We start from the raw sequence: 26,480 nt of genomic DNA, 5'->3' as shown, positions 1-26,480 counted from the left end.
TTTCTGTATGACAATAGTATTGCAGCTTTTATTTATTTATATGTGTATTTATTTTTAGTTCTTGTCTTATAGACATTATGTGCGTGTATTTATAAGAAGAAAAGAGAGATTTCTTAGAAACAGAAAATACTAAAAATCAGAAGCTAGACATATAGGTTGGGTTTAGGGATTGACAAATATAATTCAAGTTTCTTCACTTATTCATTCGCGTGTTTTATAAATTGGAGTGATTGTTCTGGCAGAATTCAGTAGCTTCTGAATATATGATCAGATCTGTATTTTTGGGAGGTTTGTTGGATAAACTGGAGTAGGCAGAGGGAGGCTGGAAGTAAGGAACTCATTTTGGAGGCTATCTTAGGAAATGAGTTGCGAAGATCTGACTCTTTGAAACCTGGGAGACTGTAGCCCTACCCCCTTGAGATCCAGGAGACCATGGCCCCACCCTTTGAAACCAATAAGGCCCTGCTTCCCATGCTCCTTCCAGCAGTTCTGCTGATCTCCAAGCTGCTCCAGGGATGGTGCTTTTCTTTTCTTGGAGGACAACAGATGTAGCTCCTTTGACCTGTTTCCTACCTGTAGAATTCCAAGAGGTAGACAGTGTTCTTTCCTTTATATGTTTCTCTCTCCCCTTCAGCCTAAGCTGATGAGTTTTCTGCTGTAGTAGTTGGTTAGATCCATCAGTCACAGGCTTAATCTCTTTAACAAAAGATTGTGTAGCCACGTCCTTGGTGAACATTCTAGGACCCATGTCCTTAGTTTGTATAGTGGAATTTTCCAGATCTTTAAGTTCTGTTTTCATTTTGCACAGTTCATTTTTAAGTCCATCTCTTTTCCTCTTGCATTTTACTATAAGCAGCAAGGAGAAACCACATGACCCCTTTAAGATCTTGCTTAGAAATCTCCTTAGGCAGATATCCAAATTCATAACTTAAAAATTCTGCCTTCCTGGAGGAACCTGGAAGGCATTATGCTGAGCGAAATTAGTCAGAGGCAAAAGGACAAATATTGTATAAGACCACTATTATAAGATTTTGAGAAATAGTATAAACTGAGAAGAACACATACTTTTGTGGTTATGAGGCAGGGAGGGAAAGAGGGTGGGAGAGGGTTTTTTACTGATTAGTTAGTAGATAAGAACTGCTTTAGGTGAAGGGAAGGACAATACTCAATACATGGAAGGTCAGCTCAACTGGACTGGACCAAAAGCAAAGAAGATTCCAGGATAAACTGAATGCTTCAAAGGTCAGCGGAGCAAGGGCGGGGGTTTGGGGACCATGGTTTAAGGGAACTTCTAAGTCAATTGGCAAAATAATTCCATTATGAAAACATTCTGCATCCCACTTTGAAATGTGGCGTCTTGGGTCTTAAATGCTAACAAGCGGCCATCTAAGATGCATCAATTGGTCTCAACCCACCTGGAGCAAAGGAGAATGAAGAACACTAAGGTCACACGATAACTAAGAGCCCAAGAGACAGAAAGGGCCACATGAACCAGAGACCTACATCATCCTGAGACCAGAAGAACTAGTTGGTGCCCAGTCCCAACTGATGACTACCCTGACAGGGAGCACAACAGAGAACCCCTGAGGGAGCAGGAGATCAGTGGAATGCAGACCCCAAATTCTCACAAAAAGACTAGACTTAATGGTCTGACTGAGACTAGAGGAATCCTGGCGGTCATGGTCCCCAAACCTTCTGTTAGCACAGGACAGGAACCATCCCCGAAGACAACTCATCAGACATGGAAGGGACTGGACAGTGGGTAGGAGAGAGATGCTGATGAAGAGTGAGCTAATTATATCAAGTGGTCACTTGAGACTGTGTTGGCATATCCTGTCTGGAGGGGGGATGGTAGGGTAGAGAGAGCTGGAAGCTGGCAAAATTGTCACGAAAGGAGAGACTGGAAAGGCTGACTCATTAGGGGGAGAGCAAGTGGGAGAATGGAGTAAGGTGTATATAAACTTATATGTGACAGTCTGACTTGATTTGTAAACATTCACTTGAAGCTCAATAAAAGTTAAAAAAAAAAATTCTGCCTTCCACCAAACATCTGAACATAATTCAGAGAAGTTCTTTGTCACCACATAAAAAGCATCACCCTTTCTTCATTGTCCAGTCTCATGTTCATCATTTTCTTTTAAAGCTTCACCAGAAGCACATTTAAACGTCCACATTTCTAGCAGCATTTTGTTGCTGGTGCCGTAGGTATTCTCTAAGGCAGTAGAGACTTTCTCTATAGCTCTCCTCTCTTCCTTCTGAACCCTGAGGAGAATTGCTTTTGATGTCCATAATTATACCAACAGTCTCTTCAAGACAATCTAGGCTTTTACTATTAGACACCTTAAAACTCTTCCAGCCTCTACCCGTTACCCAATTCCAAAACCATGTCCACATTGTAGGTAGCTGTTAGGGCAGCAACCCACTGATCCAGTACCAAATTCTGTCTTAGTCATCTAGTGCTGCTGTAACAGAAATACCACAGGTATATGGCTTTAACAAACAGAAATTTAGTTTCTCACAGTTTAAGAGACTAGAAGTCCAAATTCAGGGTGCCAACCAAAGGGGAAGGCTTTCTGTCTTTGTTGGCTCTGCTCAAAAGAGATTAACTCAAGATACACCCTATACTAATCCTACCTCATTAACATAATAAAGACAACCTATTCCAACTGATAGCTACCCTATGGGCCTGAGTAGAACTGCCCCCAGTAGGGTTTTCAAGGGTGTAATCTTTAGGGAAGCAGACTGCCATATCTTTCTCCTGCTGAGCAGCTGGTGAGTTCAAATCACCGACCGTTCAGTTAGCAGCTGAGCACTTAACCACTGCGCCACCAGGGCTCCTCAGCACAGGCATAGAGGTTAGGATATATAACACATATTTTTGGTGGACATAATTTAGTCTATAACAGAGGTTTAGGTAATCCTTGAGAGTCTAAACTAGGATAATTGCTGTGGAAATTTAAATGAAAGAAAAAAATCCAGTTTAGCATCCTGTTATTCTTGTCTTTATCCTCTTTCCCTTGGTAATCTCATCTAGAATCCATAGGCTTGAATAGCCAAATATGGAAGACTAAGGGAGTCAGATATAATTCAAGCATTTAACTTGAGTTTAACTTAAGTGACTGAAAGGATCATGGTATTAGTAACATATAAATATTTATTTCTGGAAGAGGAGGAGTCCTGCTGGGGAACGTGATGATTGTAGTTTGGCACATGGCTGATCAGGAAGGGTAACCAATAGGTTCTGGTTTGTCTGGAACCATGTATACCCATTGTCCCAGCATAATTATTAAAGTGCTCCTTTCACACTGAGAGGTGTCTCAGTTATCTGGTCACCTAGGAACTGGAGATGCAGCTGAAGTGCAGGGCAGAAACTGGAACTAAAAAGTCATATTCTTTTATTTCTGAGACATTTATTGACCCTGGAGATACAGAGGTAAGTCATTCATGAGGAAGCTGCAGTCTTATGGAGGAAAGAGATACGTTGCTAGTGTGGTAAGTGTTTTAATAAGTGGTAGGAATTTTAGAAACCACAGCTAACTTCCTGGCCAATGGCAGGGGTGGGGTGGAGCAGGAGTCAGGATTGGCTTCCCAAAGGAGGTGGTTGAAAGATAAATGAGAGTGCGCTAAGAAGGAAAAAGGAAAATGTAAGATAGCGCTAACTTTACAAATAGGAATAATGTTTAAAGTAGGAATAACGTCTACAAGGAGGTGCCTTAGTTTCTTAGTGCTGCTATAACAGAAATACCACAAGAGGGTAGCTTTAACAAACAAATTTACTTTATCATAGTTTAGAAGGCTTGAAGTCCGAATTCAGGGTGCTGGCTCTAGGGGAGAGCTTTCTGTCTCTGTTGGCTCTGGAGGAAGGTGCTTGTCTCTTTTCAGCTTCTGTTCCTCAGTTCCTTGGTGATCTTCATGTGGCCTGGCATCTATCTTCTCCCATCTCTGCTTCCTTTCTGTGCCTAATATGCTTGGTTTATAACTTAAAGGTGATTGGTTTAAGATACACCCAACACTGATGTGGCCCCATTAGCATAATAAAGAAACCCCTATTCCCAAATGGGGTTATATCCACAAGTGTAGGGGTTTGGATTTACAGCACCTTTTGGGGGACACAATTCAGTCCATAACAGGAGTGCAGTTTAAGAGTGCTGGTATGGTGGAACATAGGCTATGTGGGGCAAGTGTGGTGAAATGGTAAGACTTGGTCAGATAGACGGCAGGAACAGAGTTCAGGAATTCTCTGAATGGGGTGAAAGGGGAAAGCAGGGTGTTGACAGAGAAAGAAAAGAACAATGGGGAGGACAAAGGGGTCAACAAACAATCCAGCTGTGAAAAGGAACCAGGATGGTCTGCATGAGTGACAATGGAGTGAGACAGTAAGAGGCTGCTGCCAAAGTTAAATACGCAGGTAGGCTGCCCTGGGACTGTCTCATGTGGCTGCATATACCCATCATGGAAGAGGTCTCTCCCCACTGTGAAGGCTCTTCTCATCTACCAAGCCTGCAACTTCCAGACCTTCTAAAGGGACTAGTGATGGTAGTAGAAATCTCAGCCAGACCATCGCTGTCAGCTGAGGAGGTGGCAGATCAGCCTTCATCCAGCCTGCACGTGCAAAATGTAACTTTAGAAGATATGCTCTGATTTGACTCATCCCCCCAAGGGGGCTTTTAGCAATGTCTGGAGACATTTTTGGTTGTTAGACTCCTGGGGGTGGGAAGTGCTACTGGCATGCGATAAAGCACAGGACAGCACCACAGCAAAGAATTAACCAGTCCAGAATGTCAATAGTGATGAGGTTGAGAGACTCTAGCATAGAACTAGGAAACTGTCTCTTCAAGGACTTTATGTAGATATTTTTTGCTAAACACTTGAAAGTCAGATGTAGGGATCATGACACGTCCCTCCTAAATACTCCTAAAAATAAGGACATTGTTCTACATGATGGCAAATCTGGAGATGGGGGTCTAGGACCTTTCCAGGTCCCAATGGGTAGTGCTGAGAGAGCTGTGAGAGAAGTTTTGCGGTTGCTGAGACAGTGTCCTACCACTGGGAAATGTCTCTCTTTCTGCAGGCCCCCTCCCAACCAAGAGACCTTTTGAACGAAGAGTTGATAGGATGACTAGAAAAGATGAATCCAGAATCAAAATTTTTGACTGAGAAAAATAGGTTATAATCTAAAAGTATGAAAACATATGTATGTAACATCTAAGACCTATTGTAATTGTATTGTGAAAACATTCTTAGCTCTTTTTGACGGGTTAAAGCTGTTATGTCTGAGGTATTTGGAAATGGAAGTAATAGTCAAATAGAATGCACTAGAAGAATCTGCCCTACCTGTTGATATATTTATTCCAGACCGTGTTCAGTAGCAGAAAGTTTTAACACAACTAAAGATGAACATAGTAACTGGAAAGAAAAGAGGTTAGGGAATGGGGGAATATTTGAGGTGTAATGCTGGATCTAATTTATTTCGATAGAACCATTTAGGTTAAATCATTGAATAATTCAGCAAATACTTATTTGTTATGTATTTGGTGTTGGGGAAACAGTGATGATAAAATGGGCATAGTCCATGTCCAGATAGAGTTTTCAGCCTAGTTCTTATTTTGTATCCAGAAACTGGGAAAATTGTGCTAAAATGCTTTGTCTTGAAGAAAAGTTTAATTTTGTTTTTCCATTTCCAGTTAAGTTGCAAGTGAAATTTTTCTGACTTATTATCAGGAAAATTCAAAATGAATGAAGAACAGCATTTTGCCCATCTCACTGGCTTTCAAGCCAAATACAATCTCTACATGAATGAAATATATCATTCAGTGTATATTAATATGTATTTTGTAGTACCATTGCCATTGAATACTAATGTATGTTTAACTGTATTTGTGTTCTTTCTCTAGGTTAAAATGACTAAAATGCTTACTATAATTTACTTCTAAATTTTATTTAACTTAGTTGTGCTGTGTTGTTTAACAATGCATGTCTAAACATAAAAGAGATTGTTAGTCTTTGGTTGTAGAGATTTTAGTGTGCTACTAACTCTTGCTTTTAAAATAAACATGTTTTTGTCAGATGACTTGCAGTGTGCACAGTCAGAAATTGAGGCAAAACAAGAAATTCAGCATCTTCGCAAGGAATTGATTGAAGCCCAGGAGCTAGCTAGAGCAAGTAAACAAAAATGCTTTGAACTTCAAGGTGAGATCAAGATTACTTTCATTCTTCAGGAATGTGTGGAGGAAGCATGATATGACTGGATAGCCCCAAACCTGGAGTCCAGAGGGATAGTATCTTTTCCCAGATCCACAACTTTATTAGTCACGTGATCTTGGGAGATTCACTTAAGCTCTCTGAACTTACGTTTCAGATCAGTGAAGTTGGGCAAGTTATAGTAGCTGTACCTCCTTCACAGCACTGATGTGAAGATTAGGTGAGGCCTGTACCCCCATGGAAGATCTTAGTAGTAATTACATATTAAGTACTGAGCCAGCAAAAGGAAAAAAGTACATATAAATCTCCAAGTTTTAGTTACACATAATATTAGATGCTCAGTGTAAGGTAAGAGAAATTTATGGTCCCTGTGATTTTATAGTCTATTCATCAGTAAGTTGGAAGAACTAGGCAAGGTTAAGGTGTAGAATCTCCTAATGTCCCAGCCACTTTCTTTTCACGTAGCTCACTTATCTATAGTGAGATATAGATACAGCAGCCAGTGAAGTCTGTCTACTCCCTAGGGCACAAGTTTCCACATCATTCACAGGAACTGTCTGGTTGCAGTCAATCAGTACCTTAAGAGACTCTCAGAATGAGGAGAAAATGAATGGCCTGTGGAGTCCTTGTGTTCTCCAAGACAACCTTCCTGAGCAGGAGGAGGAGTCACATCCCAGGAGGAACTAAGAGCTTCCTGTTACTACTTCCTTCTGTTTCTGCTTCTTGAAAAGAATTACAGTTGGAGGGTTCAAGCTAATTTATTTAGTTAAAGTGAAAAAAATATTCAGCAAATAGGCATATAATACCAATATACTGATGCCAGTCAGCAATTATTTAGTCAGTGCTTACTGTGTGCTTGGCAGTAAACATGAGGATTTTAAATTTAAGCTGAAAACACTTATATTATCTTGATAACAACTATCAAGAATGCTTTTACATGAAAAATAATATATATTCTTGGTGACATCGGGTCTGGAAAACTCTGCTCTCAGTTGAATGAAAATCAAACCTGTTGCTTTCGAGTCCTTTCTGACTCATAGCGACCATGTAGGACAGAGCAGAACTGTCCCATAGGGTTTCCAAGGAGCGGCTGGTGGATTCCAGCTGCTGACCTTTTGGTTAGCAGCTGAGTTCTTAACCACTGCGCTACCAGGGTTCCTCAGGTGAATAGATTTACCGACTTACTGTTTTGTGCTCCTAAAATCATTAAAACTAACTGCTAATAGTAACACATTACCCAGCTTTTGTTTCCTTCAAGAACCTTGTAGGAGAGAATTTCTTAGAAATGTCCAGCTATTCAATTCTTAATATTTAATTAACCACAAAATTAGATGTACTATATTTTTACTTTTAGCTCTTTTGGAAGAAGAAAGAAAAGCCTATCGAAATCAAGTTGAAGAATCCACTAAACAAATACAGGTTCTTCAAGGTATGGAATGCTCCAGGCCTGTTTGAGATTGTTACTATTTATTTGCTTTTAGTGACTCAAAAGGAGTGGAAAGTAAGAAGGCACAGGGTCCCCATTTTTCATGGCTTTGGTTCTTCCCTAGAACCTGAGACTATAAATGGCCTTGGTGGGGCTTTTTCTTTTTTTAAATAAGATACAAGTAAAGGCTCCCCAGTACTCCAGTACTAGACACTTGGAATGCTAAGGTAAGGATATTGATGTGGTAAGGTGGTCACTTTCTTGGTTATGTAATGAGTTACTACAGAGAAGGCCTTTGAATAGGAAATCTGTTTCAGCTACTCCGTGCATCAGTACTTTCAGCTTGCTGGTGGCATTATTTCTGATGCTGATAGTACACTTGCATTGCAGTAAAAATTATGTACCACATGGAGTAGAATATTGGTCCCTGGACTGTCTTAATTGGTAATGGCCGCTCTTCATAGCCACCATTTTGCTCTTTCCTGGGCTGTCACAGAATCCCTACAGAAATGACCAGGAAGATGCCTGTTACCTGTCAAGTGTTTTCTTCCAGCCATAGCTCCTGGGATTATGAGGCACTAGTTGTGAGATGCCCAGGAGAGGTCTTTCTTTCCATTGTAAAATTCTAAAGCAGTTTTAATTTGCCTTCATTGTCAAAGAAGGAACCAATGTTAATTTGAAATTTTCATTTAAGAAGTGGAGTGAGAAGAATTTAAATAGGCCAGTAATCACAGATCAGAAAAGATGTGGAGTCATTGCATGAGACCTGTGATATTTGTCCTAAAACGTCCCAGAGAAAAACCAGTCTTTTAGATCACCTGTTTTTATTTTCGAATGGGACATTTGAGTTGTTTAAAACTTCGGATTTTATTATGGTCGGATTATAATTTGGGGGATAGACCATGTGTGTTTTTAAATTGGAAACTTTAAAACCGTACTATAGTTTAAAGCCATTATCCATTAGTTTATATAAATCTGATTTGTATCTTTATTTCCATCTTGTACTGGGTATGAGCAATTTACCCTAAAGGTTCTATGGCATAGTACTGCCTTTTAACTTAAAGCTGTCTTGCTCAGGCATCATTGAGTGTGCCCAGGTGCCAGAATGTGTATTTCAGGACTTCGTCAACAAGTCCTGGTCATCTTATCCCTGGGCATTGTACCTTTTCAGATTTTGAACCTGTTCCCCTCAGTCCTTCCTACAGACTTAAAATGTAACATTTACATAGCAACTTCAGCCTCTCCTATCCCTAAATCCTCTTAATTATTTTTAATTACTCTCCTTTGAAACTTTTCTGCCTCTAAATTTCTTGTGTTATGGTAGCCAAGACTGTACCAAGTTATGGTTTTACACAAATTGTTTCCAATTCATTTGAAATTTGGGTCATACAACCAGATTCTTATACACCTCTTTAGCTAGGCAGTATTCATTGATTTGATCGATTCATTCAGTAATTCTAGGTGGTTTACTCAGCTGCCTGGTATTGGGGATAAAGCAGTGGGTAAAACAAAGGCCCTGCAGGCATAAGATTTACAGTCTAGTGGAGAAGATAAACAATAAGCAAATAAATATATAATGTAATGGATATCCAGTAAGGGCTTTGAAGGAAAATAGAGTAGAGGGCTAAAGAATGACAGAACGCTGTTTTAGATACATCATCAGAGAAAGCCTCTTTAAGGAATTGAAGTTCGAACAGAAAAATGAATCGAATACATCAAATGTTTTGCTAATGCTTACCATTTGACCCAGCAATTCCATGTCTAAGAATTTACCCTAAGGAAATAATCAAACGACCACCAGTTGCCCTCAAGTCAGTTCTGTTTCATGGTGACCCCCTGTGTGTGTCAGAGTAGAAATGCACTCCATAGGGTTTTCTTAATGGTGATTTTTTGGAAGTAGATTGCCAGACCTTTCTTTGAAGCTGTGTCTAGGTGGTCCGAAACCTGTTCAGTTAGCAGTTGAGCGTATTAACTGTTTGAACCACTCAGGGATTCCAAGAAAATTATCTGGATTGTATTATAGTAATGAAACTGAACAGCCTACAGTGTCTAAAAGAAAGAATTGGTCAAATAGGTGATAGCATAACTATTTTTTATTATAGGAAGGTGTTCATCACCAGCAGAATAGAGTACGCTATATATATATAATGATTCCCCCTGCTTAATGTGTATTTTTATATGTGTAAAATGCATAGAAGAAAAAATCTAGAGAAATAAATACCAAAATGCTAGACACAACTTTCTCTGTGTGGGAAATAAAGATCATTTGGGTTTTTTTTTTCGTTTTACATTTTGTACTTTGCCATTTTCCACATTAAATATTACTGCTTGTACAGTTTAATAAAAACAGCTTTCTTTGAAAATATTATGCTGAGTGAAATAAATCAGACACAGAGGGACAAACATTATATGATCTCACTTCTCTGAAATACCTAGAATAGGCAGATATATAACGACCAGAGGTGATTAGTGATGCCTGGGACGTATGGGGGGGGAGTGGGAAGTTATTGCTTATGGGGGACTGAGTTTCTGTTAAGGGCGATGAAAAAAATTGGAAATGGATAGTGGTAATGGTTGCACAGCATTTAATGCAGTTAATGTCCCTGAATTGTACTCATAAAAAGGGATGAAATGACAAATGTTTTGTCACACATACTATAGCACAATAAAAGAAACAAACAAAAAAAGCTCTGACAGCCTGGGCTGTGCCGTAGCTGCAATACTGGATGAGCTGTGCTGTTGTTCCTAATTCCTGTAGTCTAAGAAAATGATGGATGAATACACCTTTCTAGCCCAGCTGCAGAGGTTACACATGGATATTGAGCATCTCCGGGAGGAGAAGGACAAGGAGATCACAAGCACTCGAGATGAATTGCTTAGTGCCCGAGATGAAATTTTGCTTCTTCATCAAGCCGCAGAAAGGGCTGCCTCTGAGCGGGACACTGATATTGCTTCTTTGCAAGAAGACCTTAGGAAGGTACGAGCTGAGCTTGAGCGGTGGCGGAAAGCAGCATCTGAATATGAGAAAGAAATTGTGAGTCTGCAAAACAGTTTTCAGCTTCGATGTCAGCAGTGCGAGGACCAGCAGAGAGAGGAAGCAACAAGGTTGCAAGGTAAGTAAATGGATTTTACATAAACCTCTTAAATCTTGACAGTGATAACTTATAATTTGTACAAAGTAACCACTCAGGCTGTTTTTCTCTTTGATAGCAATAGGTCCTATAAAGCAGTGTTTCTCATACTAGGCCTACAAACATATTCTTCAGGGCTGTAAGTTCTACAATAGTTAAAATTTTATAAGAATGTAACATTTTATTTAAGCAATATTAAAATTTGTTTGCCTTATAAAAGTGAAACAGGAAAAAAACAGTAATCAAGGTCAAGGTGATGGGACCTCCTTGAGCTATAGCTGCAAAGTAATAAGAATCAAAGAGGAGCTGTGTAAAATCTGCATGTTTGCAAGGAAAAGAAAAAAATATTTTCTTCTCTGAAATATTTCCCCTTATGCTTTGAATTATTATGGAAGTTATGTTCCTATATTAACAAGTGTATTTTTGGACTATTTTAGGTGAACTAGAGAAGTTGAGAAAAGAATGGAAGGTATTGGAAACCGAATGCCATTCTCTAAAAAAGGAAAATGTTTTGCTTTCATCGGAACTGCAGCGGCAAGAAAAAGAATTGCACAAGTATGCAAGAATGCTCTCTCTTTTACATTGAAAATATTTCTTTTTCTTAAATTTTCATCTAAATTAAATTAAACCTTGATACTTAAATCAAAATTTGATACTTAAATGCCTTTTTAGAGCGAAATATTCAGCCAGACTGTTGGGCTGTTTGGCAGGTTAACCGTGCTGAATGAATAATTCAGCTTTTTTTTCTGCCACCATCATTCTACATGTCCTTTCTTTTTGGTGTGCTCATGAAATACAAATTCATTAGATACCCTCCCCCCAAAAAATCCTAAACAAATCAATAGCAGCAATCTATAATTAGTCATTGAACTTGCCCTACAAACTAAATGAAAATAAATTTTAAGTACAAGTTTGTTTTTCTTTCCCACCAGTAATTGCTTCTGTTAGTAAGGATTATCAGAAAATGACTATAATAAAGAAATCTGTCATACTGAAAGATATGAATTCAGCTTCTAAATTTAAATACGAAGAGTAATAATATATATATATATATATATGGAAACCCTGGTGGCGTAGTGGTTAAGTGCTACAGTTGCTAACCAAAAGGTCAGCAGTTCAAATCTGCCAGGTGCTCCTTGGAAACTCTATGGGGCAGTTGTACTCTATCCTATAGGGTCGCCATGAGTCGGAATCGACTCAACGGCAGTGGGTTTGGTTTTTGGGTATATGTGTGTGTGTCTTTGTGTGTGTATATATATATATACACACACACTCATTGCTGTTAAGTCAATTCCTACCCATAGTGACCCTGTAGGAGAGAGTCTCTAAGAAGCGCCTGGTGGATTTGAACTGCCAACCTTTTGGTTAGCAGATGTAGTTCTTAACCACTACCCCATGACCAAGAATTCTCTAAAACCAATTAAATCTTTCAAATAGCCAATACCTTCCAGGCAAACCAGGGGATGCAATTGGTTTACCCTAGCAAGTTTAGTGGAGTCCCGTTAATCCCACCAACATTTGTTCCATAGTTTAAAATTAATTTCTTATTTAAAATTTTGGTTCATTCTGTATTTTTATTTTTTAAAAATAATGATTGTGTTCTAATTCAGAGTAGGAAAGTAATACATGTTTATTGTTAAAACTACTCTTAATAAATCCCAGCTTCCCCTCCAGTGTACCAAATAGAGGTCATTAGTCTCTCGTTAACCTTGCGTTTGCACTCCTGAAGAGCATTAAGGTTACCAAAATCTCAGTAATCAAGGTCGGTTCTCATAGAAAACAAGTTTTAGGAAAAATCATAAAGACGGGACAAGTCAGAAAATAATCAAAACCAAACCAAACCCATTGCCATCAAGTCGATTCCAACTCATAGTGACTCTATAGCACAGAGCAGAACTGCCCCATAGGGTTCCCAAAGAGCAGTTGGTGGATTCGAACTCCCGAGTTTTTGTTTAGCAACTGAGCTCTTAATCACTGCACCCCCAGGGCTCCAGTCAGAAAATAGTAAGCTTTATTTTCTGTTTATAATAATGAAAACAATTGTAGTGTAGATTATACATTTGGAAGAGAAACATCAAGAACTAGCAGAAGGGAACAAGACTTGCTGATTTATTCCCTAAAAGCCCTCCTTAAAATACCATGTGTTTCCAATATAAGTATCTCTAAAGCACTTTTCTCTTCCAGTGTCATGACTTCCCTTTGGCTTCTCATACATTTATTTGTATTACTTTTTGAATGTTTACAGATAATTAATAATAAAGAGTGAAACAAATACTTATTTATAACATATAAAAGCAATTCCAAAATATGGATAGGACAGAATAAAGGTCCAAAACGTGTAAATACACACACACACACACACACACTTTTTTGTCCCGTATTTATATTGCATATCTATATTGGTTAGGAGAACCAGCTGATGGTGACTGCGTGTCAGCGCATTAGTACACATTGGTGTAAAGTATGTGTGAGATGGTGATGCAGACACCAAAGGTCTTCACATTTTGGAACACATTATTAGAATCTTAATGAATTCATTTCATTTGGAATTGGATCAAGCAAGAAATACTGATGTTTGATTACCACGGTTGATCATATTAAATTTTTCTTGTCTTTTAGTTACTCATATTTTAAAGTTTCAAACCTGATCCCTTATTTTTGACATGTAATTAATTGGAATCTGGCATGTTGTTAAGCGCTGTTTTATAATTATTACAAATTTGTGTAAGTGCTTAAAAACAAGTTAAACTCTTTATGAATTAGAAGCCTATGGTTTAAAAATGGTAGGCCTCAGAAAGCTGGGATATATCAGATCATTGGTCAAGTCCTCTGCCTAAACTCACATGAACTATTTGACACAGATTAATTCTGTTTCTTTAATTTTTCTGGTTTGGAAATTCTCTAAATATGTTTGATAAGCCTTGCCAGCATTTAAGTAGTACTTAGAAGATTTAGTCTAGTTTTTTAGAAGATAGTTTTCCTTACAGAGTCTTACATACTGGTTAGTTCTTTGCTGTATTGACTTGACAACATCAGACCTGTCCCTGGTATACTATCAGGATGGACGTAAACTCTGTGAGCCCTCATTTACAATATTGAGTCCGATTCTTATGATCCTGTCATGTGGGGCATAAAACTGTCCCCTTTAGCTATTTCTGTGGTAGGTGGGAGCCAGATTCTCTAAGGTCTTTGGTTCCCTGTTGTCTGTGATATGGAAGAAGAATTCGAACAAAGAATTTCTGTTCTTTCATATCAAGCTGTTTTCCTAATGTGTAAATCAGGCATATATATATATATATATCAAGTCTTAAAAATAATCATAGAAGTTAAGCTGAAAAACAGCCTCAGAAAGTACTGAGTTTCACCCTCTTATGTGACAACAGAGAACCCTGTGACCCTGTTCTTTGTGTAAACGGATGCCTGCCACAGTTCAGAGCTCTGGAGATGCTTGCTCAGAGAATGTGTTTGCTCCAGTTAAGTGACTTGCTCAGCATCCCACAGCCGACTAGTGGCAAAACTGGGCTTTAGAGCCCACCCTCCTGCTTCTTTGCCCCATGCTTTCCCCTAATTTGGGTTATCTTCTCATTCAAGCAGAATTGTGTTTACTGGAGTTGGCAGTGGCTCCTAGTTTTAAGTTCCTGTCACCTACCATATTTGTCAAGTACTTAAACTTACAAGAAATAGTTGAAATATGTATATTTTTTGCCTGTAGAAGACCTACAGGGAATCTTTTTATGATATAATCAATATAAAGTAATCTAACATAAAATTGAGTTACTTCCTATTTTTATTTTTTAAGTTTCAACCTTTGCATATATTTGATTATCTGAAAATAGGACACAGCTTTAAACTGGAATTTTTTAGTGTTTTTATGCTTTTTATTTATTAGAAATACCTCATTCTTTTTACTTTTCTTCTCTGAAATCTAGTCCTTCTCTCCTAGTAAAATGTATAAAAATCATTCTGCCTGCTGTGTCCAGCTTCACCCTGTGACTCGCTATCAATATTTACTAAAATATCAACCTGAATGGCTTTTATGTTGCAGTTCACAGAAGCAGAGTTTAGAGCTTACCAGTGATCTCAGCATCCTTCAGATGACTAGAAAAGAGCTTGAGAATCAAGTGGGATCTTTGAAAGAACAGCATCTTCGGGATTCATCTGATTTAAAAACTCTTCTCAGTAAGGCTGAAAACCAAGCAAAGGATGTACAGAAAGAGGTAAAGCGAAAAGACATGAGCCCGATTATTGTTGGACTTAAAGCCAGAAGCAAGTCAGATACCCGTGCTGCTAGTTAGAAAGGAAGGGAGCAGGAGCCACTTACTTGTCACGAAAGTGGTGTTTGGAGCATCCCTGCTTGGTGATTTCTAGCTGTGAATCATGGTCTGTATAGAGAGAGCTCATCAGTAGGGCTTGGCCTCAAAAATATAAATATATAAAATTGCATTCTTAATGTTGATCTACCAGTTAGTTGACCTAAATGAGAAACCGTTTGTACCAGATCACTCAATCCACTGTTTTTCTTTCAAAGAGAATATTATATTTAATTTAGAATACTTTTGGAAAGCAGACTGAGGCCACACTGTAATGTTTTCCAAACCCCTCAGGTGAACACGGCCTGAAAAGTTACTTAGAGCTCACCTCGTAGTCAACCAGCCAAACATGTTCTATGACCTTTTTCTTTCTTCTCCCACCCACTTTTCCCCTTTCTTCACAAATATACATGTTCACGTTTCATGTCATTTTGCTTTTAAAACCTTGACTTGGGTGACTTTTTCAAAAAAACCATGTCAACAGTGGTGAGGGTTGACTGTGAGCAGCACGAGTACCTTTCACTTCCCAGAGCCTTGACATTGCCAGCAGGGCAGTAAAGAGCTGTGTCCGGTCCTGCTGGCCTCGCACCACTCCCTGCCTTGACTCCTGGCCAGCTGGGGCGATGGAGAAGGCTGATGCCACTTCATCCACTGGTCAGGGACCACCACAGTGTAGACTCTCCTAAGTGAAGATTGGTTACAAATTAGAAGGAAGTGGAAGACAACACTTTGTCTTTAATAATGAATCTTCCCAAAATTGCTTTTAAACGATCTGTTTAATCGATGCAACTTTTTTTTTTTTTTTTGCATTTTCCTTTCCTTGTAGTAACCTGAGCTTGGAAATGATGACTGTTCTTCTGTTTTCATGTTTGTTCCTAAAGAAAAAAAAGCTGTAACATTTTTTATTTACATGTAGACACATTGGTTTTGTAATATGTTCGTTTTTATCTTATTGCCAAGGATATGTGTTTTGGGGGAAATCTCATTTCATTTGGAACACAAATTTTGTGCCAAAGTAAATATCTTAGTATTTAATACTGTAAGCACTTTGTGTCCTTCCAGCCCATATGCCATAATTCTCTCAAAATCTGGGACGAATGCATGGCTGGAAGATCAGTCTGTTGTATGTTACTATGAATGCTTTAGCCATTTTGTTGCGTTATTTGTTTGCCTGTTTTTAGTCACTGAGCAATCGGTGAGAAATGCTTTATTTAACTGTTTCCACAATGGCAGTGGCATGTTGTCACAGCATCTAAATTGTTGATAGTCTTTGGATTGCATTAAATGCAGCACATTTAAAAATATGTCTGATCTTGTCAATATGTTTCTTTTCTATTTTCTTGTTCGGTGTTTTCCGTTGTGAAATGATAACAGTCATCACACTTTTTTGTAATGTGGAATTGCCTCTCTTTCTGTTTGTCCTGATGTCAACCTATTGGATACTAACTAGTCTGTAACTAAAATGGTCTTTAATGAGGTGCTTTGTGTAATCCGCTGCAAACGGATTCTTACCTTTTATTAACAGGCATATACATTCCCTGTCAGCATTTCCCCTTTGTTCTTTCTCTCGTAGAATCATGCCTAACAGGCGCAGTATCATGGTTACATATCTTCAACACTAGCAAAATTACAAGCTAAACAAGCCCAGAAATGATTATTTTTATTATGAAGAACCAAAAGTGTTGGTAATTTTGTTTGGTATTTCCGTCTTAATCAAGACTGAGCTGGTTTCTCACCTCAGGGTGAGACAGCAAGGCGTGACCCAAGCAAAGCGTGAGGCGAGGCTGCAGAAGGTGGCCTTCGTCCCACCAGTTAAATTTTATATATGCAGCGGCTCTTACTAGGACATTTAACAAAGAAGAACATACATGAGAGAAGTAAATGTTAATCCTCCATATTAAGGGAATAATAATGGTTTAGCATCTTTCTATTTGGCTTTAGAAAGTATACATTTTAATTTAGTAGGGACCTCTGTGGCTTAAGAATTTATAAAACACTAACTTCTCAAATCCATCCTGTGAGGACTGACTCAGTAAAGTTATTTGGCTTCACCCTCTTGCCTTGGCACCAGAGTCTTTCCCACCCGACTCACACTCTGGAGGTAAGCCACAGGATCTTCCTGACAGAGCTGCCTTCCTGTAGTTCTGCTTCACAACTCCTGGAACGGAGTGATTAAGTGCTTTGGTGTAAAGGGCAGGCTGAATGTAAGGATGGTGGAAAAGTAAGGGAATATCGATCAACAAAGCACTTCTCACTTTGTCTTTATTAGTCACTGGTAAGAATCTCATTATGGAAAACTGAGAACTGATTATGTTCTAAGGTGCAGAGGCCAGTTGGGGTTCACTGACGTTGCCTTGGCTGCCTATTGGTAACCTTCTGCCTTCTCCACAGAACCCTACATCTACTGAAAACAGCTGTAAAGCCTGTGAATCTTACTCCTTGGTTCATTATCTCTTTGATCCTGCCCTTTTTTCTGGGACCACTGTTAAGTAACGGGGGGTGTCTTTCATATTTCACTTCTCTCCCTGTACCCGTATCTCTTTTTCCCACTTTCTGGTGACCTCTTGCTGGCTCTAACTCCTTCCCCCGGTCTCCTCTGTCTAATATTTTATACATTTGCTTCCTCCTTGATGTTTACCTTTGGAGTGTGTAATCATGGCTCCATTTTTCACTGTATTTTTCAGAAACACCATTACAAAGGTATCCTCTATTAAGGAACTTCTAGGATATAGGTAAAAAGGAACTGAACACTTTCCAGCCTCATGGGCTAGTTTTAGGGAAGAGGAGGAACCTTTCTGGTATGCCACACTGGTGGTATATTTATTTTATACTCAGTCCTTGTCTTTCTGTCTTCCTTCTAAAACCTTCAGAGATGGTAGAATGGGGCAGTGGAGGCCAAGACAAAGGAAGAGTCAGCAGCAGAACAGTCTCTGCTCTTTGCGTGGGAGCCCAGCTTGCATGTAAGATGCAGTATCTAGAAGTTGAACTAGTCTAGGATTCCAGCTCCCTGGGACCATTTAAAGTAGGGGCAAACCACGCTGTGTTTCCCATTGGCCTTGCCTGTGTTCAAGGGGTAGATAGTCCATCTGAAAGCTAAAATTATATACAGTGAACTGTTCTCCAGAACGGGAAATGGTATATTTCATCATAGACAAAATTCTATTAGAAACGTTTTTTTAAATTATTTTAATTTGATGCTTAAAATTTTTAAGTGGAGAGAGAAAAATGTCCAAATTATAGTGACAGGGGATTTAGATACATTTCTTTGCATCATTTGCCAAAAAAAAAAAAAAAAAAAACCCTTATCCAGAAAACTTTAATACCCAGTGATCCTTGATAAAGGGAGGCCTGTATGTCGAGATTGAAATAACTTGGCTGGCATTGCCTACCAGGATATAAACTCCAGCTTCCTAACCTTGCGGTTTAATTAGGCCATGGAGTTTTTCTTTACATGCTTTCCTTTTGCTCTGTTTGAAATTTTCCTTTTCTCCTGTAACTCACTTAATGGAAAAAGTGACCCTTTTTATTAGAAACAGATGACAAAACGGTGACTTCTGTCAATTTTTTTTTTAACTCCAGAGCCAGAAAACTGTTACATAGAATCAAGTGAACTTTAAAGACTTCTTATGAGTGTAAATGATTCTTATTCTCCTTAAAGCAAAAAGCCTTGACTCGAGTGTTTCAGGTGACTAACTAGGGCCTGGTATATAAGCCTGACTAGAACCATAACTTCACACCCATTTTAAGTTGAGTCTGCACACTTTTTTTTCTTTGCCTTTAGTATGAAAAGACACAGACTGTACTCTCAGAACTGAAGTTGAAGTATGAAATGACTGAGCAGGAAAAGCAGTCAATCACAGATGAGCTCAAACAATGTAAAGACAACCTGAAGCTGCTCCAAGAAAAAGGAAATAATGTAAGTCTTTGCAAACTTGGCTTAGTTTTGGTTGAAAGGCAAGTGAGGGCCCTGAAACAGATTTTCAGAGGACATTATTACTGATTTGGGAAACTAAGGGCCTGTAGTACAAATGAACTAAACTTTTCATTATGGAATTCCATGATGGAATCGCTATGCTGTTGATTTTTTTAGGAAGAATTCGTACCTTTAGCCTATACCCCTTACAAAAGCCCAAAGGCTGCCTGGAGGAAGAGCCTTGTTTGCAAGAAAACAGCTTACCTGAGGACTCCAAGCTTTCCCCAGAATTCTATCACTGAGCCATCCTCTGGCTCTTGTTTCCCCCCTGCTAGGAAATGAGGCGCCAGGGACTCACCTAAGGGAGAGTTGACCCCTTACGTTTGACTGTTTCAAAAAATGAAGACTGAATTCTGTTTTCCATTTTATGCTAATACTGTATGCACTAAGGCACATCCCTAAAAAGCTCGGTGTCTTTTTGTCCGCCTGTAAACACTAAGAAATATTTGGTGAGTTTCTGTAGGACTTTTTGAATGGTGTGTGTGTATGTATGAAACTGTAACATTTTGGTATAAATTGAGTTGTTTTTTTTTTTTTTTTTTCATTTGCTAGAAAAGCAGATGTTATACTAAATAAATGTCGTGTTGTATGTTTTGGTGATCATTGCCCTTATGGGCTCTAACCAATGGATGTTCAGTGTGGTTGGTTGTGCTCTGATTTATTTCGAGCCCGTCATGGCTTGGACACTGCAGTGAGTGTGAGCCACACACTTCCCATGGGGGAAGGCACTCTGCTTAACCTGCAGCGCAAGTAAAAGGAGTGATGTTGCATGGCCGTCCAGTTACACCATTGTACACTGAATGCTCATGATTTGTGTCCAACTGTCCTTCAATGAAGAGAGTCTTCGTTTTTAGACAGTAAAGATTTGGGGCTTAGGTAGAGGTCTTTCAGAAGTTGATGAAATTGGTGTGGAGGCTCTGTGCTAAGCAGAAGTGGATTATATTTGTTTTTGAAAATGTAGATTATAGAACTCTTCTTAAATCAGATCATGATAGTTTGGTTACTTCTCTCTCCTGTGTGAATTCGTATCCCTCTGATTTTGGAATTTCAGTCCAATTCCTGCTAAATTAACTTATGAAGACATCTAGCATAATCAGCAGAGAGCCCCTGGACCATTAGAACCTTTTCAAAAGTAACCTTGCTATTGTTATTTATAATTGTAAAAACAGTCCACCTGTGAGGTGAATTTTCTCTTTTTTGTGATGTTGGGCTTATAGTACTACAGTGTTACTCTGTAATAACACTCATCATAGAAATTCCCTTGCAGTTTTAAAAATTAATTACATTCCGATAACACAGCCGAAATCCCTGAGACTCATCTGCCTGCCTTTATGTATGAAATGTTTACCATACATTGTGTCGGGTCTCTTGCCTGGTTTAGGAAGCACAGGGCATTTATTTGTGAACTTGAAAACGATACCATCTCATGGGCAGAAGAGTTTTTGTTTACAAAAAAGAACAAAGTTTCGTTTCTGAGTACGGATCAAAAATAATGTGTTACCAAGCAGGGCGTTAGTTGGTGAAGTCTTACCATTGCTCCTTGTTAACATTTTACATTTCCTTAGGGTGTCAAGGACACCCTCACTGCCCACTGTCCCAGCTGTTCCTTCTAAACTGGTAGGTTGCCAGCTTACACCATTCTGGATTATGTTAGATGTCTTTAAAATGTTTGAATCAGTGTAAAACCTGAGTGCTAGTTCTTCTACTACCTCAACCTTTGTCCCCTTCTCGCTGCCCCCCTGAGGTCTAAATCATCTTATCTGATTTTTTTATAGCATAAAATGATTTTAATATCCCTTCCCTTCTTTAGCCTTCCATATTACAACCCGTCCCAGCCGTATTCATCGGCCTATTCCTGGCTTTCCTGTTTTGGTGTTTCGGTCCATTGTGGTAGAGAAAGGTACAACACTACTGTTGAGTCCTTGTCTGTTTGTCCCTGTCACCTGTTTGTGCCATATTTGTAATATAGTGCATGGCAAACCACACAGGTACTTTGCTACCTGAAGCAAACCCTTCATTTAGTATGCCATGTATTGTGTCATACCAATGAACTGAACAGCCAACTAATCACATAACATTTTGTCTTGTTTCCTTTGTAGTAACGCTAACTGTGAATTAATTCCAACCTAACCAGTTATTAAAATGTTTTCTTTAACCAAGTCTTTGTCTCTAGCAAACTGGAGTAAACTATGAATTGCTGCAATATTAGTACTCCTTCCCAGTTATGTGTTTAATCAGATTTGAATGAGAAATGAAGAGTTTGCATCTTTGAACTTTTTAGCCAGCTTTCTTCTCCCTCATCCCTTTCCTCTTCCTGTCCATAGTGTAGACTTCTTTGCTTCAACTCTTTTGCTTCTTTACACTGTAGCCGTGAAGATGAAAACAATGAGATTGGTATAATGGACCATTGGCTCACAATCCCAGCCCCAGTGTGCGCCTACTTGTAAGAGTATAAACCTATATCAAGTCTTTCTGGCCCTGATCTGCAATATCAGAATATTTCTTTAAAAACCAACTTTCTCAGTAAGACCCTCAGAACATAAGTGAAATGAAAGCTGTCAACCAAAACAATATAATATTGTCAAACCCTCTGAAGGTTAACAGGGAACAGCCCATCCATGCTCGCCTCTAACTGACTTGCATGTTAGTACAGCATACTCGGTGATCAGTGGCTTTATTACACTGGCCAAGCTCTTTACCAGAAGTATCAGACAGGCAGGGTCCCTAATGGCACTTCCCCATCTGATTTTATCTTCTGTGGTTTCAAATTAGAGAACCAAGGCCTAGGCTGTTTCCTTTCTATCACTTTACCCTCCAGCCCCATGTGTAAACCTGTCCCAGCATGTGAGTCTGGCTGTCATCAAGAAATAAACATTTTAGGCAGAAAACATACTGCAGGTGTCTATGAACATCAGTTATGTTGGAATATACAGATGTAGGCATAAGTAAAGAAGCCTGAGCTGAGAGGGTTTCTTAGAAGTCACCAGCAGATTTCAACTGTAACAAAGTTGAAAATGGCAAAGACTTCCCTGGAATGTGTTAGCTTCCATCGAGTGGTCCTCCAAAGGGCTCCTGCTGTTACGGCTGTCCTCACACCTGTATTCCCCCATCTTTTTTTCCTTTCTTTCTAGAATTTATTCTTCCTGATGCAAAGATAAGATTTTTTCCCATATTCTGTTGAGCATCCAGGACTCTCTGGAGCCAAGGGGCTAATAGGTATGAAAAGAGGGGAGAATGTGACACTGACTCTTGGTTTCTTTCCACACAGAAACCCTGGCCCTGGATGCCCATGTTGGCTGCCCTGGTGGCGGTGACAGCCGCCGTGCTGTACGTGCCAGCTCTGGCCAGAGCTTCTCCATGAGAGCGTTTCTTGAGTCCGTACACCGTCCTCCCTCTAGAAGCTGGCATCACACTCATGCTGGGGACAAACAGAACCATTTCCTTCCTTTTTACCTCTTAAAACAGCAGGCGTGCAAGAATACAGCTGTAGGGTCATTGCTTTAAATTATATAAAATGTATCTGTCTATAAAGAGGATATAAAATTGTGACTTTATTCTACTGTAAGCAATAATTTGCTTGCAATTTTTCATGTAATTTTTAAATTAGTATGTTGAGATTCTAAATATTATGGTGGCCTAAAGTAGGCTTCTTGGTACACCGAATTATTTATACCTTTAAATTTATGGGTATTTTACTCTGAATTCTGATGACCAGATAATTCACCTTTCTGATTCGATAGCTACCCAAACCAAACAGCCAAATACGTACATGGGAAGAGGCCCTGTGTGCTCAGTGCCTATCAGTTTGAAATATATACACATATATATATTTTTTTTACATACTTACGTCATTTTTACTTATTAGGAAACCACTGAGCTATTGGGAACAAGACTTAGAGACAATTATTTGCGTGGATTTTTTTTTTTTTTTTTAAAGGAAAAATACATTTGGAAAATATTCTGTTATAGTGATAATCTGGGGAATATGTACATGCTTGTTCGGCCTTAACGTGACTTGAAGATGTGGAGGACATCAACTTTGACAAACTTTCCATGAGAGTGTGTATTTTCTTGGGCAAACTGAAGTATTTCTGGGAGCAAAAAACATAGTAATTACACAATTTCAGTGCAGTAAACCAAACTGTTGAGTCAATTGGAATGTAATTTATTACACCTCATGTATTTAAAGAAATATTTTCTTTGAAAGCCAAGTTACTTTCTCATATACAGCATTTTAGGAAGCATGCTTTCTCCCCCCACCCCCGCCCCCCATCATCTGTTCCTCCAAGCATGTTTAATTGAAGAAAGAGTTAATATCTCTTTAGATAAGCTTTTATTGACTTAATTTGATTATGGTGTTACGGAGCTAATGTTCGCGATGAGCTGTTGATACCTGCGTACCAACAGATACCCTCGTTGGGTATGCAAATAGTTATTTTCTTTGAATTGTTGTTAATTGGGACATTCTGTTAATGAGAAGCACTATTTCCAAGATTACATAATAGTGTTCCATGCACAAGGAAGCACCTAAACACTGCTTGATAATTATCAACTTAAAACACAGAAGTGAGAGTTTAGCTATATGGTTTTGTGCAGCACTGCAGTCATGTCAGTAAAGTTGATTTAGGTCACAGAATCTCCTAAAGTATCACATAGTTAAATTTTACAGTCAGTGAAGACTGGAGGGAATGTCAGTAAATTGACTTGAATGTTCTGTGGCAATCCACAGGTCTAGCCAAATATTAAAAAAAGGAGTTTAGGATATAATTTGCCTTGTGATGTTTGACGGTCATTGTTTGTACTTTTAAGGTTATATTTTAAGCTATTTGGATTTGCTGTTGGGAGGATCACTAGATTTATGGAGGAATTAGTCACAAATGACTTGTAGAAAATACTGTCTGTCATATAGTTCATTTCATCATTTTCTGTTGCAGGAAGCCACTCCACCACAGAATGCTAATACGCCAGTGGTACCCAGTACCTCCTGTATATAGGTTATTGCAAATATTGTTCTGAAATGCTTAACTTCAGAATTACATTTTTTAAAGTAAATAATTGTTTTAAATCTATTTTGTAAAGATATAAAGTACAATAGAATTTCTGGAGTACAGATTAAACTATTTGCACTAACACACGTGATGTGCATGATTTAATAAAATAACTTTCCTCTCCCCACGCATCTTTGAGTTGGATATCATTGACGTCCTTAGTGCTGACTCTGCTGTTGGGTTGTTAACCATCTTCTCTGCAGATGGCTCTTTATGCAACATAACATGCATTTGGTGCTCTTCAGGGTTTAAAAGAAAACACTGAGCTGTTTCCCCTAGGTTTTATTAGTCTTTTATTTGACTTACTTGCTTTAATTTTTTTCCCCCCCTTTTACTGTGGTTATCGTTAAAGCGTGACTCACTTGCCAGACACGTCTCTAAATGTAAGGTCTGGTATCAATATTTACTTTATTCAAATTGAATAAATGGGGTTTTGTAGTTACTGCCCGTTTTTCTCAAGAATATAAATGAGCCTATTCATAAGCAATACCTCCAGTTTTGTTCAGTTCACTTCCAGGTTAAATAAAGAGCAGGATTATTCATTGTTAGTGACAGAGTCATTAAGAAGATTTAAGCACAGTGGTTAAAAATTGAATGACCCGAAAGGAGAGACTGGAAGGAGGGAGCGGGCTGACTCATTAGGGGGAGAGTAAGTGGGAGTTTGGAGTAAGGTGTGTATAAGCTTATATGTGACAGACTGACTTGATTTGTAAACGTTCACTTAAAGCTCAATAAAAATTATTTAAAAAAAAAATTGAATGACCCTGTAATAGTACATTGGAGCCCTGGTGGCATAGTGGTTATGAGCTTGGCTGCTAACAAAATGGTCGGCAGTTCGAATCCACCAGCCGCTCCTTGGAAAGCTTGTGGCCCAGTTCTACTCTCTTCTATAGGATCGCTGTGAGTCAGAATCGACTGTACAGCAACAGATTTTATAAAGGTACAATTTAAGAATCACTCAGAGGTGTCACATGGCTAGGTCATAAAATGAGAAGAATGCGGCGCTTGAGGCTAAACAGACCCATATTGGCATTCTGACTCAACCTGTTTTCAGCTATAGGCAAATAACATTTATCTTCTCTGAGTTTCCATTTCCTCATCTATAAAATGGGGAGAATAATATCTGTATTTTCGGTGCTAGCATGAAAAATAAAAACATAATGTATTGGAGGTGCCATTCAAGTGGTAAGTTTTACGACAAGGTCATACTGGAAAAAATATCGCAGATACTGAAGTTTTAGGTGAACTGGCGCGTCTGTGTAAAATGAATTGACCCCGTTATGAATCTGTGTATGAATATGACTGCAATGTAAGGAACCGTAAGGAAGCATCATCGGTGACAGACTCCCAGCTACGTCTGACCCCTCCGCAGCTGTCTCTTTGGGAAGTAATATGCTTATTTTGGTCATGAGCCAATTGCCCACAACAGTTTTAGAATTTCTGTTGTAATTGCCTTCATAGCTGCTTTGAGTCACATGTGAAAACCAGTCCACATTGCTATATAGTCAGAGGTTTTCAACCAAAAATGGTATTGCCCAGCTCACTCTCCCTTTAATCAACAGACTTGACTCCCACTGACTTTTGGGTGCTTCCAGTGATTACAGCTGCTTTCAAAGGGATGGAAATCTACCAAAGAGAGAAAACTGCATACGAGTCAACATTGTTAAAAATGGGCAGCTTTGCTCCAGGAAGTTCACTTCTGAAATTGTATTCTGCAAACATAATTTTGTGCACAACATTTTAACTACTAGGACATGCAGTGCAGCATTGCCTTTAGTAGTGATGAGTGAACAACCTAAATATCCAGCAGTGGGGGATTGGTTAAATAAATTGATATTGCCGCCCTACAGATTACTGTGCTTGCAAAGCATGTGCAAAGATACTCATACTATATTAAGAAACAAGGTACCAGTGTAGAATAACCCTGGTTTTATAAAGAAATTTGTTTATAGAAGTAGGACTTGGAAAGACTTACACCTGGGCTACCGCTCGTCTCTGGGTGAGTATAAATGTGAGTGAATTCTCTTCTCCCTTCACAATTCCTGCTTTCTTTTTAGTAGTAAATATGTGTTGCTTTTGTAAATTTTGAAAAGGTTACTTGGTTTTTAAATTAGGAAAAAAATGTTCTGCAGAATTCCAAATTGGCTTCCATAATAAAATGAGTAATAGTTAACTTGCCAAAGTATCATTATTCGCCGCCATAGAGTCCATTCACAATGGAAGAAAACGCTGCCTGGTCCGGCGCCACCCCCATGACTGGTTGCAACCTGGACCATTGTGATCCATAGGGTTTTCGGTGGCTGATTTTTGGAAGTAGATCGCCAGTCCTTTCTTCCTAATTCCTCATAGCCTGGAAGCTCCACTAAAACTTGTTCAGCATCATAACAACAC

The 26,480-nt window shown here is 38.9% G+C and overlaps 1 protein-coding gene across 32 annotated transcripts in view; it reads left to right on the top strand.

Annotated features, from left to right (window-relative positions):
* The window catches only part of SLMAP (sarcolemma associated protein), a 159,762-nt gene extending 135,542 nt beyond the window's left edge, over nucleotides 1-24,220 (top strand). For 14 of the 32 annotated variants that reach the window (XM_023547580.2, XM_023547583.2, XM_023547582.2 and 11 more), the window contains 7 exons: nucleotides 6,067-6,189; nucleotides 7,556-7,630; nucleotides 10,420-10,740; nucleotides 11,196-11,313; nucleotides 14,804-14,975; nucleotides 18,850-18,984; nucleotides 22,310-24,220. In XM_023547580.2, coding sequence (XP_023403348.2) covers nucleotides 6,067-6,189; nucleotides 7,556-7,630; nucleotides 10,420-10,740; nucleotides 11,196-11,313; nucleotides 14,804-14,975; nucleotides 18,850-18,984; nucleotides 22,310-22,402 — 1,037 coding nt within the window. In that variant the 3' untranslated portion in view covers nucleotides 22,403-24,220. Of the gene's footprint in view, nucleotides 1-6,066; nucleotides 6,190-7,555; nucleotides 7,631-10,419; nucleotides 10,741-11,195; nucleotides 11,314-14,803; nucleotides 14,976-18,849; nucleotides 18,985-20,851; nucleotides 20,942-22,309 lie in introns of all 32 variants that reach the window. The other 18 variants (XM_010589711.3, XM_064274329.1, XM_064274327.1 and 15 more) reach the window with 3 other exon arrangements.
* The last annotated feature ends 2,260 nt before the right edge of the window (nucleotides 24,221-26,480 follow it).

The sequence above is a fragment of the Loxodonta africana genome, chromosome 22 (genome assembly GCF_030014295.1).
Source record: "Loxodonta africana isolate mLoxAfr1 chromosome 22, mLoxAfr1.hap2, whole genome shotgun sequence".
Lineage (NCBI taxonomy): Eukaryota > Metazoa > Chordata > Mammalia > Proboscidea > Elephantidae > Loxodonta > Loxodonta africana.
The sequence above is the reverse complement of the archived record's forward strand: the minus strand, read 5'-3'. Positions and strand labels throughout refer to the sequence as shown.